This window comes from Pleuronectes platessa, chromosome 10 (genome assembly GCF_947347685.1).
Source record: "Pleuronectes platessa chromosome 10, fPlePla1.1, whole genome shotgun sequence".
NCBI lineage: Eukaryota > Metazoa > Chordata > Actinopteri > Pleuronectiformes > Pleuronectidae > Pleuronectes > Pleuronectes platessa.
Window position 1 is genome coordinate 3,698,624 of NC_070635.1, and position 19,295 is coordinate 3,717,918.

At 44.2% G+C, this 19,295-nt stretch overlaps 1 protein-coding gene across 1 annotated transcript in view; it reads left to right on the plus strand.

The window, feature by feature from the left end:
- Positions 1 to 19,295, plus strand: part of syngap1b (synaptic Ras GTPase activating protein 1b) — an 85,770-nt gene that overhangs the window by 56,284 nt on the left and 10,191 nt on the right. Inside the window, 16 exon segments of the mRNA XM_053433515.1 lie at positions 625 to 778; positions 1,151 to 1,249; positions 4,361 to 4,600; positions 6,412 to 6,747; positions 6,838 to 6,982; positions 7,897 to 8,041; positions 8,184 to 8,420; positions 9,205 to 9,406; positions 9,933 to 10,135; positions 10,648 to 10,849; positions 11,238 to 11,831; positions 12,317 to 12,757; positions 13,387 to 13,532; positions 13,534 to 13,558; positions 13,865 to 14,076; positions 19,103 to 19,175. Coding sequence (XP_053289490.1) covers positions 625 to 778; positions 1,151 to 1,249; positions 4,361 to 4,600; positions 6,412 to 6,747; positions 6,838 to 6,982; positions 7,897 to 8,041; positions 8,184 to 8,420; positions 9,205 to 9,406; positions 9,933 to 10,135; positions 10,648 to 10,849; positions 11,238 to 11,831; positions 12,317 to 12,757; positions 13,387 to 13,532; positions 13,534 to 13,558; positions 13,865 to 14,076; positions 19,103 to 19,175 — 3,454 coding nt within the window.

Here is a 19,295-nt window from a genome sequence, read left to right on the forward strand (position 1 = left end):
CTGTGCTGTGAGTCCACGGCAGAATTAATGTCGCTGTTTGTTTTTGTAAAAGGATGTTTGTGGAGTTTAAAATATTTTGCCCTGAGGGGGAAATAGACTTTTATTGGTAAGGACAGCTAAAAAAAATAAAGAAGATATATCTGGTTTATATGTGCTGCATCTTGTCTCCAGTTGTCCTAATTTTATAATAATATATCATTTTAATGTTGTGTATTTGCTGACATGACACAAATCATTCACATATCAAACTGAGCCTTTCAGAATAAGAGCACAGAATCGGAGAATCTTTGTCAGCAGTGTTTTCCTCTTTCTCTCTCTTTGCCTCTTTGGAATATGAAAGGTTTTTGGCTGTGACTCATTATCAAGTGCATCATATGTGCATATAGATATAAATAATTCTGTATTTATGTTCCTGTATTTGTATTATTTGCTAAAAGACACATTTTGTGTTACTGGTAAAGAGTCTTTTTCTTGGATCTGGATATTTATGACTTTTGTTGGTGATGTGACAATGTTGAAATCAAATTCCCATAATCTGATAATCTTGTCCACCGTGTCCTCTTCAGTGAAGAGCTCCTCTTGTTGTCCTCCCCTTTATCTAACCACGACTCTGTCTCCTCCCAGGACCCGTTTGATGCAGAGCTTCAAAGAGTCCCACTCCCATGAGTCCCTGCTGTCTCCCAGCAGCGCCGCCGAGGCGCTGGACCTCACCCTGGACGAGGACGCCATCATCAAACCTGTCCACTCCAGCATCCTGGGACAAGAGTACTGTTTTGAGGTGAGAGCTGAGCTGCAGTGTGGAGCGAGGGCGCCACACACTCGCGCTCAGAGTGAAGTGTACAGAGCAGCAAATAGCAACACAACTGTTGATCCATCCTGACAAGTGACAGTGATGTGAAATGAAATATAGTCTCTTTTTTTTATATATCTATATATATTAAAAATAGAAGAAACCAGGACACTGGGAAATGAGCCCCTGTCCCTCTATACTGTGCTGCAGGAGTCTGTCAGCTTTTCAATCACATGTTCCATTAGTGGAGCCTGACAGAGGTTGAGAGTGAATGCAAGACATTGTTTTGGCGCCCCAGTTGCAGTCTCCATAGTTACTAATGGCTGTGGTTGTTGAATTTGCTATTGGCTATAACCTCAGGTGACCACGGCCTCGGGAACCAAGTGCTTTGCGTGTCGCTCAGCTGCAGAGAGAGACAAATGGATCGAGAACCTGCAGAGAGCTGTCAAGCCCAACAAGGTGAGGGGAGAGAAAGGGATGCGCTAGAGGAAGAAAAGAGGAAAGGATCCCTCTGTCTGTGTGTCTCTCTCTCTCCTCCCCATCTGCCGTTGTTGTCTGTTTTCAATACGAGCGCACCGCTTCATTCCTCTGTGTGCACTCCATCCTCGTGTCTGTGTGTGTCTGTGTGGAACAATGAAGCCGCCTCTCCAAGCAAAACAAAAAAAACGCTAAAGCTGCAGGAGGTAGAGTCGCAGGGAGGGAGGATCGGAATTGTTATTTTGAAAACACTTTGACATCTTTAAATCAGGTGATGAGACGTCAGTAAAGTGCCACACAGCAGGTCCGTGTTCACCGGCCCAGCGTGAGAGACATGAAGGGACTGGAGGTAGAAGATGGAACATTGTGAGTCCAGGTCTGTTCCATCTGGAGCTCAGGCAGGAATCAAACCTGTGGAAAGATTTGTTCTTAAGAGGCAGATACAAGTGATATCAACATTACACACACAAAAATATAATGAGAAATTCAGTCAAATAATTAATACAAATTTAAATAGTGACAGGAATGTAAAAATCAATGAATCAACAGTTAAAAACTAACAATACTCAAATATTTCAATTAAAAGATAGAAAGAAAGAAAGATATTTAAATTTCAAAGAGAAAGTTATTGAAAATTATTATTTGACACATCAACGGAATAAGTTTTTAATTGGATTTTTGATGCACAGCCAAATTTTCCGTCGGTTCTTTTTCCAGGTTCCTGTCCAAAATCAATGTTCATGTCACTGTAATCCTATCATAGGCGATAAAGTTGTCTCATATAATATCTTAAGGAGTTTTACACGTTGGCAACTGGACTTGCTTGTGTTTCCTGAAGATGTTTCACCTCTTTCAAAAGGCTTCTTCAGTTCTGAAGACTGAGAATCTTCACACAAACGCTGCAGCACACTTTGGAATGAATTGACTTTGACGAGTTCAGGTCTGAGAGAGGACTCGAAGGAAACCAGCAGACGGCAACTTGCGTTTCAACCTGAGATGGAAACAAAACACAACTCCCACTTGGTCACATCTGGACTGAACTGGGAAAGACGGCCGAGCTGAAAGAATCCTGCAGGAAAGACTCAGATCCAGCTTCTTCACGAGCTGATGCCTTCGTAAAAAACAAAGACTGAGCAGATGCATGAAGAACTTTCATCACATGAGATGAAGAAGCCTTTTGGGATGAGAAGTGAAACGTCTCCAAGAAACACAAGCAGGTCCAGTTGTTGAAATACACTATAGTGAATCTCCTGAAGAGAGCATGACCACTGAGAATCACAGTTCTCTTTTATTCAGTCTGTAACTTTGTCCAAACCTTCTGTCTTAGTTTTATCTTTACAGTTAATGTTTTCTAATCGTTTCTGCTCCTCTGATATATCAACTTCTATATATCAAACTCTTCTTCTCTTGACATTTTTGTGAACGAGTGAAGCAGTTTTTAAAACCATTGGTTATATCATCAAACCTCGACAAGGTGCACGTTCTTCTCATCTGTGATGACTATTTCTCATATCGTTAATTAGGTCAGATGAGATCCTCATTCATTCATGGAGCTGTTTAAGAAAATACAATGTTGTATTTTCAGTGCAGCTTTTAAGATGCTGTGGTTTTATATCCATCCTCAAAGCTTGAGAAATACAAAGCTCAGCTCTTCATATCAGCTCGGAGTAAAAACCACTATCCTAATTATCACCAGTGCCCTGAAATAACTTCACTTCTGATTCGGTGCTATATCAATAAAACCAACTCGATTTCATAATTCTGTCAAACTGTCCCGTACCCTCCCCTCTCGGTTATTAAAGAAAAGAAGTGAACAGGCAGCTTTGATGGCAACCGGGGACTGAAACGTTATTAAGCCAGACTGAGATGAAACCTCACCCGGGCTGAGTGCCTGGTCCAGATGCTCCGGCTGCAGGGGTCCTGGCTGAGTCCTGGAGCTCCAAGGACTCCGTGTGGGGGCTCTCCTCCCGCCCCGAAGCAACGGGCTCCGTGCAACTCGCACCAGATGCATCGACTGAGATAAGACTCGCTGCAGAGACGACGAGTCCTTACGAGGCTTTTTGAAAATCCGCTTTGAGCTTTGATTGTTTGGTTTTTCAAAAAGCCGAGCAGCCGCTCCCCACGCCGCTGCAGCTTTCTGTTGATTTTTTTTGATAGTGAAATCGAGACAGGACAGAAACTAGTGAGGATGTAACGTGAGATCGTAGGAGAGGCCTCAAGCCCACGCTGGTCTTTCTGTGCTGAACGTGCACGTAGCAGACTGAGCCACCAGATGCCCGGCACATTAACACTTTGGGGGTTTGTAATTAATTTGGTGTTGTGTTGGGCGCCGGTTAACAGAGAGCGTGCAAATGGAGAACTTAAGCGCCGCGGATCTCGCTGAGGCTCACGTTCCGAGTCGTCTAAATTAGGACTCAAATAGTCTGAAGCAAACAGCAGTGGCATTTCCAGCCCAGTTGAAATGAGTCAACCCCCCCCCGTCCACTGAAACATCACACAGCAATCACCACGGCACACTCACCTCCCGTGGGGGATGTCAAATATAGCTTGGTCTTTGTGATCCTGATTAGGAAGTGTAGCTGTCTACACAAACATTACCACCATTGTGTGTCCCCCCCCCTTGTCTTTGTAGCACATGTGCATTGTGTCGTTTGTGTGTTTCTATGTTAAAGTTGATTACATTTTTTTTCAACCCAGTTTGGCCAAGCTGCTCCTCCGATCCCTCATGTCTTCTCTTTTTTGTCGTGCTGTCTTCTGTCTTCTTTTCATTCAAGTCCTGAGTTGATAGCACTTCATCAAACGACCCCCTTCAAATCCACAGAAGATCAACCACCGTGTCCTCAGCCATTTCTTCCCTGTCATTTATTCTGTTCTCCTGCAGGCTGCCCTGCTGTCGCCTCACACACCCACACACACACACACACACACACACACACACACACACACACACACACACACACACACACACACTGTCTCTGCTTCCATTTCTTGTTTTTTCTTTGCAGTTCGTCATTCATCTCTTCTCTCTGTTCTGTAATGAGTCTGTAATGAGACGCACTTGACCTCATTTGACCCGATTCCATCTCCTCGCAGGACAACAGCCGGCGGGTGGACAATGTGCTCAAACTGTGGATCATCGAGGCCCGCGAGCTTCCAGCCAAGAAGCGCTACTACTGCGAGCTCTGCCTTGACGACATGCTGTACGCGCGCACCACCAGCAAGCCCCGCACCGACACGGTGTTCTGGGGCGAGCACTTCGAATTCAACAACCTGCCAGCCATCCGCAACCTGCGCCTTCATCTATACAAGGAGACGGATAAAAAGAGACGCAAGGTGATAAAGAGATCTGAGGTAACTCAGAGGCAGTGTCGTGGTATTTGGTTTGTTTGTGGGAATGAAAGGACTCACTCAAATGCACCAGACATGGAAACACACTGATGAACCGATGGGCAATTATCACCTGAGTCTGTGAAGCTCTGTGAAGCCTGAGAGTTTGAATTCATTGTTTATCTGTCCAGCCACGATGTCAGGCAGCTGTTTACACAGATAACGATGTATGAACCTCCTCAACACAATCTGCTCGGCTGGTGACCAACTGGTGACTAAAGCCTGAAACATGCTTCTGCGACTGCGTCTGCGTCTTTTCACGCCGCTGTGGCGCAAGACTCGTTGTCATTCATGCTTCCCCAACAGTTGCGCGTCTTACAAAGCAATTCCGCGCCAGAACACTAGGCGGAGTAATGCTTTTTGTCGAAGACGACCTAAGAGACGCCTTCTTTCTTCTTCATCGATTGTTTATTTACATAGCTACTGCAGCTCCTTGTAGCCTTTTTCAGGCGGACAAATCGGCCAGTCAGCGACGGGTTATACAAGTGGACATACTTTCGGATCTCTTCTGCCAAACGCTCTCTTCTATTTGGTCCATATTCATTCTTCTAAATCTCCCGTTGTTTCTGCCTGTATTATGGGGCATGAAACCGGAAATGCAGCTCCAGAAGGGATGTAGAGCAGACCAATCACAGCCTTGCGGGCTGAGTGAGCTTGCAGAGCTTTGCCGTAAATTTTAGAAAAGTGGGGCGACGCCCATCAGCACGTAAGAAGGTATACATAAGCACGTAAGGGACCCGGAAGGGCTCTTGCGCTTACGGGCCCGTGAAAACGTAGAAGCATGTTTCAGGCTTAACTGGTGAAGCATTGAGCAGCTTTAGAACCAGATGTTTCCCTCAGGAGTTGGTGGAGACCAAAAGCAGAGCGTGCAGAGACTGAATGCTACGCTTGGGACACACGTGTCTGCTGCAGAGTACTAAGTTTTCGGCCATGACTACTGTATTTCCTCAAATAAAAGTACGGCTATATACACAACTTAATGCCAGGACTCTACAGTATAAAGCCGAGCATCTCCTGGTCCAGCAGTTACATATGTCTGTGACGTATTCGACAGAAATTGAAGCTGTGGTGAAAGATCTTTTTATTTGACTATTTTGCTGTGAAACTCAGGTAGTAGACAGGAAATGCGTGTCACAAATATCAAACGTTGCTGGTTTAAATCCCAGCTGTGATTTTATGTGGAATAAAATGACTCAAAACACGTAAAATAATCCCAACAATGACTTTTGTAGTTTGAAGTCAAAGCCGTTTATCAACCCTGGAACAAACGCTCTGCTCCTCCAACATGGTCACAACAGAAATGAGCAGTTTGGCTCAGTTTCAGATCATCAGTAACAACAGCAGCATCGGGAAGAGGAAATATCCTGTGAGTGGCAGTAACACTAAAAACCAGACAGCTATGATTATCCATGTAAAAAGAGAAGCCAGAATTAATCACAATAATTGATGAAACAATCACTGAGTCGCGCAAAAGATTAACAAGCCAATAAACTCCCTGCTGATAATAAGCATTTTGGAGCTTTTGTGTTATTTGGCCGTGAAAAATCTTGTTTTTTGTCCCTTTATGTTTAAAGCAAAACATTTTCTCATCAAAAGCTACAAATGGGATCATTTTATTTTCAATTTTGTTCATTTCTAGCTTCAAACATCAACTCTCCAGGGATCTAGTGTTTGTCTGTCTTAAATCAGCACATACATTTTAAATTGACTTGGAGAAAATGTTGTCAAAACTAATATCTGTGTTTTTATCGTTGAAGGAAAAAAGCACATACTTAGGACTGGTAAGCATCCCCATCTCAAGCATCACGGGCCGTCAGTTTGTGGAGCAGTGGTACCCGGTCATCCAGCCCAGCGTCCTCACCAAGGGAGCCGGAGCCGGGGGAGGGAAGATCATCAACGCATCCCTACGCCTCAAGTCCCGCTTCCAGACCATGAACATCCTGCCCATGGAGCTGTACAAGGAGTTTGCAGAGTACGTCACCAATAACTACCGCACACTGTGTGCCGTGCTGGAGCCCGTGCTGAGTGTGAAGAGCAAAGAGGAAGTGGCCTGCGCCCTCGTGCACATCCTGCAGAGCACAGGGAAGGCGAAGGTACAGGGATCACTGAATCCTCCTTTAGATTTGTGCTGATATGATCTCGAGCAAAGCTTCTTTAAAATCACAGTTGTCCCTCCTCCGCAGGATTTCCTTTCAGACATGGCGATGTGCGAGGTGGACAGATTCATCGACCGAGAACACCTTATCTTCAGAGAGAACACTCTGGCCACCAAAGCCATAGAAGAGTACCTCAAACTGATCGGACATAAGTACCTCAAGGATGCTATAGGTGAGTCAGAACAGTTTGATCGCTGCACGACATTGAAACCTATTTCAAATAAAGAGGTTTAAGTTTCAGAACGAAAAACTTTTATTAAAAAGTCCAAAAAAATCCTTCCTAAGAATCCTGCTACTCACTTTTTCTCAGCCTTAGTCTGGTTTGTTGGGAATTTCATTATTTCCCAGCTCATTCAGTCAGACGTGTCTTTTTTATTCTGTATTCCCACTCAGCACAAGAAGCTGCAGCCCTCACAGGTGGAGGGAAAGAAAACAAATGTATTTTTTCTATTTGGTTTCCCAGATTTATGGATGATAGAGAAATGTAAAATTCTATTCTAGTTTTAGTTGTTTAGTTGTATAAATATAGAACATGTAAAAATAAGAAATCAAAAGCAAATATATAAAAAAAAAAAAAAATACTATCAGCACCAGGGGAGGGATTGGGCAACAAATACAGTTTCTTTTGCCAAGGAAAGTTAAAGTGGTTAAAGATGAGCTTCATCCAACATCTGCAAAACCTGCTGAATATTGGAGATATACGCTGGTTTTAATAATTTTTGAGTCTTTTTAACTGATCTACAGTTCAGCATCTTTCAATAATAATCAGTAAAATAGAGTGAAAGAGGAAAAATTATCCGTATTCCAGGTTAATGAACCATCAAACTAATTTGAAACTGCCGTTTTAAGGCTAAAATTGCACATTGCTGCTTTAATGGTGAGCGTTTCATCTTCTAAATAAATCTAACAGGAGAGTTTGACCTCCAGGTAACTTGTTCTTGGTTTTGTGGCTCTTATTTTTAATGGATCATAATGTTTTTCTTAACGGTTTGTTGGTGCAGTTGTTGTTTTCTTTATAAACAACACTGAACCGATCGTCGCCGTAGTTTTCTGCTGTTTATGTCACTAATGAAATGTAATTTGAAGGGGAGTTCATAAGGGCCTTGTACGAGTCAGAGGAAAACTGCGAAGTGGATCCCATGAGAACCCCCCCCTCTGTGCTCCCGGACCACCAAGCCAATCTCCGAATGTGCTGTGAACTGGCGCTCTGCAAGATTGTCAACTCCCATTGGTGCGTAGAGATAAATAAATAATACCATTCCTTTGTATTGACTGTGAATATTCCTCTCTGCCATATTAAAGTTTCATGAGGCTTCAGTTTCTGTCACTGCGAAGCACAGAATCTCTTCAGTCTTTGTCATTTCCCTCCACAGCGTTTTCCCCCGAGAGCTGAAGGAAGTTTTTGCCTCGTGGAGAGTGCGCTGTGCCGAGCGCGGTCGAGAAGACATCGCCGACCGCCTCATCAGCGGTTCCCTCTTTCTACGCTTCCTGTGTCCCGCCATCATGTCCCCGTCGCTCTTCAACCTCACGCAGGAGTATCCCGACGAGCAGACCTCACGCACGCTCACCCTCATCGCTAAAGTAGTGCAGAACCTGGCCAACTTCTCCAAGTCAGTTTCATTTCACTCTGCTTGCACCAGTTCACTGTGTAGTAGACAAGATACCACGTGTGTAGATGCAGTATCATCAATCCTGACAAAACATACAAGTAACTTTTGTTAACAAGGAAAAAAAGGCTTTTCTAATTTGAAAACCAAATCTGGCCTTTATTGACATTAAAGACTCAAATATTTAAATATATTTAATTTGTCTTTCCCTGGAGTCAGTGTCCTTATTATAATTTCAACAATATAAGCTTTGTTTACATGCGTTTGTAATTGTTTACAAATATGAATGGGTCAAAAACCGAGCCCTGCGTAACGTCAACGTCACAATCATTCTCTTTCTTTCTGAAAAAGTTCAATTTTTTGTATTTGTGCAGACTTATATTAAAAACAACTATATATTGCTTTATATACATTCATGGACATTTTGAGGTTGTTTCCTCTTTCTCTTCATTGCACCAGAAACCTTGAAAAGCTTCTTGTCTGGAATCAAAGGTTTAGTTGCAGACAAATTGACATATACATAATTATATATATATATATATTCATGGATTCACACCCAGAAAGCGTTCTTTTGATTTAGCCTTGACAACACGGCAAATGGAGCTGGAGGAAAACAAAACCACCTTTAAACAGTTATCATAGATAATGATTCCAGTTGACGTTTGATGTGTTACTTTACTTTCTTTTTGGGTTTTTTTTTCTGTCACTTCTCTCCTCTTTCACACCCCCCCCCCCCCACCTGCTCATCTCCCCCCCCCCCCCCCCCCCCCACGTCTCCCACCCGCAGGTTTGGCAATAAAGAGGAGTACATGTGTTTCATGAATGAGTTTTTAGAGATGGAGTGGGGCTCCATGCAGCAGTTTCTCTTCGAGATCTCCAACCTGGACAGTGTCAGTAACGCCGGTGGCTTTGAGGGCTACATCGACCTGGGCAGGGAGCTCTCCATACTGCACAGTCTGTTGTGGGAGGTCATTGCTCAGCTCAGCAAGGTGAATGCAAACATGATACACAATATTAGACATTAATGCAACCACATCACATTATTTTTGGGTGCTTTTTCATTCACAAATTTAAATCTCAGTACTTACTTTAGTATATTTTATTCTAAAATGCTAAATTATTTCATAGCCATCTATTAAATGTATTGCACAATATAATGTAATAACAAAGTCAATGTTTTTAGATACATTTAAATACATATTGCACAATTTTACAAAATATCAATACTTATATATGTGTGTAATCTAGGGTTCGGCCCCAAAACTCCATATCGGCTCTATTTGATGTTCAACAATGAATTTCCACGATTCAATCTGAATTATGTCTCACTGTTCTCTTGTCTGAAACATTTCACAATATAAGGCTGCAAGTCATGACTCAAACTTGATCTGTCATAATCCCCAGGTGAGCAGTAGATATATGACATTTTAATGGACCCCATGTATTAGATTAAAAAAATGTTTAATTATAAATCTGCAGAAGTTTCTGATTAACTTTTCCCCCCTTGAACCGCAGGACGCCATAATCAAATTGGGTCCGCTGCCGCGCCTCCTGAACGACATCAGCATGGCGCTGCGTAACCCTCACCTCCAGAGGCAGCCCAGCCACCAGACAGACAGGGTCCAGGAGAGACAGGCGGACAGGCTGCTGTCCCGGCCCAGCTTCAACAGGGGCATCTCGTCCGACTTTCAAAATCTCATGATGAGGGATCTTAATAGGTAGGAGACGCCTGTCGTAGTGAAGAGCAAAGCAACAGCTCTGAAAAGCTTTGGGGATTTGAATGTCGTTGTATCACAATGTGTGTTTTGTTTCAAATGGCGTCGATGTGGTAAAAGGTAATATTATTGTAAACTACAGTTTTGAACTATTTTAATTTTGTATTTCCATTTTATTTTAGATTTCAGGGGAGATTAATTCTCATGTGCATTAATTTAACCGGCAAAGTTTCATTTAGTTTTATTTACTGTTATTTGACAACTAGTGGGAAAATGACATTTTAAAGAAAAAAATAATCCGGGATTTGACCCCTGATTCAGATCTGCACCAAAATGTAATCTGTTCTTCCTTGACATGTATTTTATCCTTACAGCAAGTTTCATGATAATTGGTTTAGCGGTTTTTGTGTTATCTTATCTACAATTAAACAATATTTGCATTTATATTGTTCATGATGCAGCCTCACAGTGTGTATCTGCAGCTCTTAGTGGCCTTACTCACTCCTGTTCTCCAGCTCTATAGATATCACTCGCTTGCCTTCCCCTACCTCCACCGGCGGGGTGATGCCATCGCGCTCGCAGATGAGTTTTCAGGACCGTGACCACCTTCATCGAGCGCCCTCCAAAGACATGTTTTACGTATCACGCCCCCCCCTGGCCCGGTCCAGCCCGGCCTACTGCACGAGCAGCTCGGACATCACCGAACCCGACCCTAAGGTGAGTTTGACCACACTGACTCGGGGAACCATCATCCCATCCACTAGGTTTACCTTTGCCAAAGTGAGGTCGGTATGACGTGCATGTTGGTCATACTTAACAGAATCTGCCATCGTGTGACCGAGGCTGTAGTTTATCATGACATCTGCCTTTTTTCCACTGATTCACCACGCAACTCATCCTAGCGGTATTTCCTGGGAAATACTACGAGGCATTCCGATATCCAGGCCTCGCGGTAAAAACACCCGCACCACCCTCACCCATATCATCCGTGGCCACATAACCAAACCAAACCATACCCAAATTATACGGGGCACCCTAGCCTCTCATATCCCATACTATTTAGATGCTTAGTGTCAGTAAAAGCGTATCTATGATGGACCTCCAGGCTTCCCGAATGAACAGCGTGTCTAACCTGCAGTCGGTGGACATGCTCACCTCCTCCCAGGCCTCCATCGCCGGCATGGGCAGCTTCGGAGGGCTGAGCAGCGGAGGCGGTGGCGGCCTGGGGTCGGGCCTGAGCAGCCAGCTGCGGGCCGGTGGGAGGTTGTCAGCTGGCTCTGGCGGCTCCAGCATGTCCGGCGGCCTCCGGCTGAGCCAGCTGAGCCAGATGGGCACCACCACCGACTCGCTATCCCAGCAGCAGCAACAGCAGGCCGCCGCCATGCGCTACCCGCTTTCCTTCCAGAATCCCCTCTTTCACCTGGCGACCGCTGACGGGCCTCAACAGCAACAGCTCCACCACCAGCACAGCCGGGCTCAACCCCCAGCGCCCCTGCTCCTGACCCCAGAGCCGGATCCCTCCCACCAGGCCTACATCCCACAGTTCGCCCACGGGGGGTTCTCTCGCAGTGAGGACCTGTCCACCCTCAGGACCAGGGACGGTCACCTGGGCCAACCCAGCATCATCCACTCGCACAGCTACAGTGACGACTACAGCAGGGCTGAATATGGACGCAGGCAGATGTCCGTGCATGCACAGGTAAATGTAGATTCATGGTAATCTGGAGTATAGATCATATCTTTAGTGCCACAACAAACAATGTTGTTGTTATTATTAAGAACTTTACAAATGCATGAAATAGTGAAAACATCTTTTTAATGTTTGTTTTGTCTGTTGTGGTTTAATCAGACAAAAGAAGCAAATTGTCCGCTCTGCTTAACGAGAGCCTGCTGGTACCTTTTCATTATAAATGAGTTCAACATCGATTATGACAATTGATGCACATCTACTAATCAATTAATTATTTCAGCTCTTGATTTTGAATTTGTTTTTTTTCCTGCTAAGCCATCATACTCATAGATCTATTACTCACACCTGGATGAGTAATAGACTTCCTGGATCATTTATCATTGTCTCACTGGAACCTAAAGCAACTCGTCCAATCATCGCAGCCCCTTGTTTTAATGCAGAGAGTATAATCAGTGAAAATGCTGACGTTTCGTTCACTTCTTTTCTGTTTTAAGGAAAACCTCCAACAGCAGCAACACATGATGGGCATGGCCTCCCAGACCGGAACCTCCCACTCCTCCCTGGCCGCCACGCCCCCCACCACGGTCCTACCTGTCCGCCAGAGTTCCGTTGCCCCGCCTCCCGCACAACGTGTCAAATCCCAGACTTCCCATCAGCTGTCCGTCAGTGCAGCTGCCGCTCCCGCTGCTCCGGCCAAAACGCGACCGCCGAGCGCGAACCTCCTCCAGTCGCCGGAGTCTGGCTACGGCGGCAGGCAGCAAGGGCCCCGGCAGCTGTCCGTCAAAGACAACACGGCCCCGGGCCTGCCCCACCAGCAGAGCTCCGTCAGGGAAAACCAGAGTCCACAGGGAACCACCGGTCAGAGCACCCAACAGTCACCACAGCAGCCGTCTCAGCAGCAGCAGCACCTTCTCAAACCCACCATGAGCAAACAGGTAACATCTGCATCTCTTTACTCTTCTCTCTGGGACTTCAGGTGTCTCTGCACGTCATGTCTGTTACTGTCAGTGGCTCTGAACTGTGTGAGTGTGTCTATAGTATTGCGTGTCTCAATATTCAGGGGATGCATCCTTCAGAGGACGCGGTCTACCCGGTCCACGAAGATCGCCTCCTTCGTGGACCGGTGTAGATCGAGCCCGAACATGTGTCCCGTTAGATGTTTGGTTTATTTGAAGTGTGATACTCAAGCATTGGATGTCTCGTCACCTGCCGGCACTGTTACCCCTTTGAAAGCCATAAAGCAATGAATCCTGGTATAAGCTTGGCCGCAAGGGGATTCAACCGTTGGAGCTCTCGTTTATCGGTTATTAAAAGATGCAGCCATCGAAATGGGACATCCTAGTTGCGCCACTGTGACGTTCTCAGTCTTCTAACGCAGCCTCTGAAGTATGTGGCCCCTGAGTAGAGTCACACACTGTAGGATTAAGAGCTTGAGTCCTAACAGGGGTCAGCCTTGCTCAAAATATATGAACTAATGTAACTCTGACTCACTTTGGATAAAAAACCCAATTTCCCTTCAGGAAGTCATGTTCTCATATTCTCTCTGCTGGCCTTTCTTCCTCAGGGCTCCCAGACTCCATCCACCCTCAATCCTCCAACCCCGGCCAACGAGCGGACCGTGGCCTGGGTGTCCAACATGCCTCATCTGTCAGCTGACATCGAAAGTTCGCGGATCGACCGTGAGGATTTCAAGCTGAAGGAGTACTCAAAGAATGGATGAGTCACGCATGGACAGGGTAGGTACCAGTTATAACTTTCAGACCTGCCCTTTTAAAGGGGACAAACTTGAGTTGAGTCATCTCTATCAAATGGCACCAAGATGTTCTGAGGTCGCGAATATCGAGGAGAAATAACCATGAGCGGCGTATTCATCAATCTTTTGCAGAGTTTGGTACATTCACCCGAAGTTTGAGTAGGTGGACGTGGATCTCATCCCTGCAACTTGTGTTAATATAAGAAACAACTCTAATCCCACAGAGAAACCAGGGTTGTGAACAGCACTATATCCAGATCTCTCATTCCGTCCTCTGTCCTTCCCTCAGGTACGCGAGTACGAGGATGAGATCCACTGCCTGAAGGAGCGGCTGTCGATGTCCCACAAGAAGCTGGAGGAGTACGAGCGGAGGCTCCTCACGCAGGAGCAGCAGACCAATAAGATCCTCCTGCAGTACCAGAATCGACTGGACGACAGCGAGCGGCGGCTACGGAACCAGCAACAGGAGAAAGACAGCCAGATTAAAGGAATAATTAGCAGGTAAATGGAGTCTGTTGTTGGGATGGAGGGCAGAAGCCAGCTCAGTGGTCTTTCACAGGGAGGCCACGGGCCGCAGCGGCTTTATGTTTCCTTTATTATGACTTCGGTTGAACAGACTTTATGAGTTTTTCTTTCAAAATATATGGAAAGAGTGACTAAGATAAAGATTGCTAGCGTTCATTCAGCACCATGTGCGCATATTGGATTATATTTAACAGGACCGAAGTTGAATCCGTTCTTTCCAAAAATACATATATTGCTTATTGGAATAGGACTCGATTTAGCAGAGGTTGTTATCTTGCAGAGAATATTGCAGGGTAGGAGGTTGGTTTCAGTTTCATTAAGTCCCACAGCCCTGGGAGCGAGGCAGGAAGCTGTATATTGAAAGCCAAAGCTGCAGGCATATAATGAGTGACAAATTAAATGAGAGACTATAATACGGGGGGAGAGATCTATATCTTCTTTGATAAGTATGCAGGGCATGCTCCTTCAGCTGTTGGTCTCCTTTCAGCGGAGTTAAGCTGGACAAAGGCATCTCTGAGTGTCAGCATCACATTGGGATAAATGCTCCGGCCCACTCCTAATTTATCGTGCGCCTGTGTGAAATTGTAATGGAGCAGTTCTTAAGTGCAGTCTTGAGATTTTATCGAGCGACCTCAACATTAAGTAGTTGATGGGGAAAGGGGGCGGAGTATTGATTGAATCTCAGCTGTAATCAGGGCAGAGAAAAAACCCAAATGTTTGCTGTGTTGTGAGGATTTTCTTTTTAAAGTTTGACGACACGTTAGAGACGCTTCCCCCGAAAGTTTAGTTTTTATTTATTTCTGTCGGGCAAAGAGTTCAGCTGAAAAGAGATTGTCTCATAAAAGTGTGTGGTCTGCAGTTGAAGGCTGGATGTCTGTGACAGAGAATATTGCCACTTCTAATCCAATCCAGGAAAGAAGACGTGGAATGAAGACAGAGACAGTCCTGCTCGTCTTCTTTTGAGGGGGGGGGGAAACATCTTTTAACGGCCTAACCTTGTACATGAAAACCATCATCACACACCTTTCTATGTCTCTTATCATCAGAAGCTTTTATGAAACACAGCTCTTGCTTCTGACTGGATCTCGGGGCCGTTCGAGATGAATCCACTTAGTTTAATTTTCTTTTGACTCTCCCACGAGATTGCAGCGCAAAAAGCACAAGAGGATTGAAAATCTGTTTCAGAAACATGGCTGCACTTTTTAAAGCGACACAAGGTGTTTGTGTGGGACCTTCGGGCGCAGGACAACAGAAGACCGTGGTTTAATGATAGCTCTTCCATTTTAAATCGAGGTGAACCATGATCACTGACAGACTGCAGGTGTATCTCTTTACATAGTGAACATGGGGGCCGATGCCTCGCTCCTTTTTTTTTTACATACGACGCTATATGAAGAAAGTCACAGACAAAACTTCAGTCAGTCTGTGAACGATGAAGATTCAAGCATGAAGGCGAAGAGGAATATATTCCTCCTCCTGTAGAGAAACTTTGTCAGAGCACTTACCCATTGATTATTGCTCCTCTGGAGTACGAGCTTGAAGTGAATCCAGCCGATCTGCTTCACGCACGGAGCCTCTCGTGTGGAACACTGGCATTTCCGATGCTAACACTTGTGACTTTTATGGTTTGACCACACAAGCATGAATTTAGTAGCAGATGTTGATGCTTCCGAGTCGATTTGACTGACAATTCACTGAGCCAGAGCCTGTCAGCGGATGCATTTGTGCACTTGTGCATCGTCTGAACTTTGGTGCACACAACAGCGATGAGCGTGGATGCCAAGAAATGTGGTTTCAAGCCGTCACATAGGATTGACTGGACTCCAAAATCTCCAAACCATAGCCTTGTGTTTCTTTCCCATCTTGAATTGATATATTTATTTTAAAATTTCTCACATTCGGATCCAAGATTTGGGTGCAAGTGCAAGTGCAAGCTCAGGTTCTGCAACAGAAGGAGTTGAATTCTCGGCTCCTGTGCAGGCTTGAAATAAACCTGTGTACTTGCAGAACTCCAACAGTCAGCATCCTGCTTCAGAGATTTTCCTTTCAGAGAAGCCTTAATGTTCTGTGCATGAATTTTAAAGCTCAGAGCAAATCCAATATCTGTCATTAGACCGGATACACTTCATGTTCTAACAATCTAATTTAAACCAAAGCCGAATATAAATTATTATTTTAAGGTCATGCTAGGTTGGATCCACTGAAAACACTTTACCTGTAGCACTTTCCTTTAGGGTTATGATCCTATTAGTCGGCTACAGGCTCTTATTTATTTCATTCTATTTATTTATCTATCCTCAGAATATTTTCCTCATTTATTAATTTCTAAATTTGAATGAAACTATTTATCTTCCCTGAGCGTTTCTTGCTGTGAACTGAGCAACATATTGACATTGGAGAGATGAGTTTGCAGTAAATGGTCTTGATTGTAAGTGTCATAGTAATAATCTATTTTTACCTATAATCCATAGCATATTTAAGTCTGTGATGCAAGAGCCATAACAATAATAATATATGAAAAAAAAAGATATATATATATAAATGAAATCTATTGAGAGTGAAATTATAACTATTTTAACGTTGCAATAGCTTGACTTTTAAGCGCAATAATAGATACGGTATGTCGACATATTCCGATTGAGGTATATTGTATGCATTTAGTGTACATATAAAGAAACAGTTACTTCCTGCCAAACTCCTCCTGCCCAGGTGCCATCCACAGAATCTAAAAACCGAGAAAATAAAAGTGTAACGTACAAAAACACGCCGCTGAGACGCTGACGTGACTCTTTGAGTGTGTTCCTGAGTTCTCTTCTGGTTTTTTGGTGTTTGTGATTTGAATCTGCATTTTTTCTTTCAAATGAACGATTGCAATGGATATTATTTATCAATTAAAAGCGAGAGAAGAAGAAGAAAAAAAAAGAGTATATATCGTATAATCTTGTATGATTTTTGCTGTACATGCTTGGTATGACTTTGACCCCCCCCCGCAGTGCGTCATCGGTGGTGTCCAGTGACATGGTGATCGGAGTCGGTGTTCGAGGAAGTTAGACAGTTCTGTCTTTTGACTTATGCAGTTACAGTATGATTTTAAATATTATCATTAAAAAGGGCAACTACTTTATTATTATTATTATTACAATTATTATTATTACTATTCTTTTCCCTCTCCCCCTCTCCAGAGATTTTGATCCTATTCTGGTGTCAGTTTATCTGCCTCTCTTCTGTAGCAAGAATATATTGATGGGTTGTACAGATTGTACTTTGGCAAAAACCTGTGTTTAAATCTTGCAAAAATGAATTCATAGTGGTGATGAGTTTTGGCTTGATGTGTGTGTGTGTGTGTGTGTGTGTGTGTGTGTGTGTGTGTGTGTGTGTGTGTGATTGACATGGCTCGTAGCAACAGCCAAAGGGTTTTTATCCATTTCTCGCAGACCTGTGTCAAAGAGTTGCAAATAATTCTATAGTTTGTGTATTACCAGATTGGGTCGGGGGGGGGGGGGGGGGGGTGGGGTTCTTCCTCTAAGCCAATCAGGTAAGTTCTCAATCAAAGTCACGAGAACGAACCAGAGAAGTTATTTGCAGCTTCTGCTTGATCCAGGTCTGTCTGTTTTCTTTGTGTTCACATCGACTCCACATCCTTTGTCTCTTGCCTTCTTTCTCTGTAGCAGAATATTCAGACCTTGTGACCTCACGTTGGTGGACGCACACGTTGTTTTGTGCGACTTGACCTCAACAACACACTACTTGAAGTGCAACTGGATATAACCACGGCTTTTTCTTCTTTTTTTTTTGTAACATATCACCCACATGAATCATTGTCTGCCTTTCTGAAGTCGTGTCAAAAATCTTAATGCTGTAAACCCATGTTACATTCCATTGTTTTTATGGGACACTGCTAATATTTCTGTCTGTGCTTATTACTTTTTTTTTTTTTTTTCCTATTCTCTTCTTTTGTAAAATAACCCTCGACCCTGTACATTATTTATGGAATAAAACATCCAAACATCTTATGTTTGAAACTTCACCTGTGGATTTTCGTTCTTTATTATCAAACGCATGCCTCTCTGTGTTCTGAATAAAGTCGTGGAAATGTGCCGAAAATGACTTGACTTGACTGCTGCCAATAAGAGTCTTCTGTCAATTATCTGACACAGTTATAAAGTTGTGCTTTATTATAAAGGCTTATTTCAAGTCACAAAATAAAATAAAATGCAACGATGTTTATTCTGCTGCCGATAAAATGTCAACGGAAAACCTTGTAAACCAGATGGAAAGTCATGAAATGCAATGAGTTTTTATTTTTATTTTTTTTTATTCACACCAACTTCTATTTGGCATTTATCACCACCATAACAATACTCACAGTTCACAACCAGCTGGCTGTAAAACTGCAAGATAAACCCGTGTGAGAAAAATATCCTCAATCGACCCGATCTGGAGTAAATCCTCGGCAACTTGGATAATCATGAGAGCCGGGAAACCGGCGCCGTCTGCCGGCTGGTGACCAGCGCAGCAGGAAGCTCGCTCCCATCTACGGGCCGCGCCTTTGAAACGATTGGTCAAAGGATTTTTCCACTCGTGCCTCGGTCAGTCCATGTTGCATAACACAGCCAATTCCCTGGGGATGATTGGGATCTGGTACCAAACCACCTGACTTCAAATAACCAAGAATAATTGTCCGCAGTTGGCCGTAATTGCACTTTGAAAACACCTTAAAGGGCCGGAGAGGCTTTGATGGATCCCATTGGGGCGAGAAGAGAGAGAGAAAAAGCTCCAACCAGTGACAATTGGCTTGAACACACTGGGCTGCCCATGAGATTTGGGATTCAGATTTGAGGTACAGGTAACCAGCATGTGATCGCTGTTGGGCCAGATGTCGGAGATGCATCTGCTCAACCTCTTATCAAGTGTCATCTTGGGTTCATAATGCTCCCTCTCTTTCTGTCATCCCCTACTTCCCCTACCTCTCTCTCTCTCTCTCTCTCTCTCTGCTTCCAAGACTCATGGCTGTGGAGGATGAGATAAGGGGAGGACCCGTGATTGAGCCAAAAACCAGGATTTTCCCTGATCAGGTCTGTGAGACAGTTTTCTTCTCTCGTCGAGTCTGTTCGGTGGCCTGTGCTTTCTCCTCCCCTCTGCCTCCCCCTCCCCCCCGCTGCTGTTATAATTACGTCTGCTGTGTGTACGTCGTC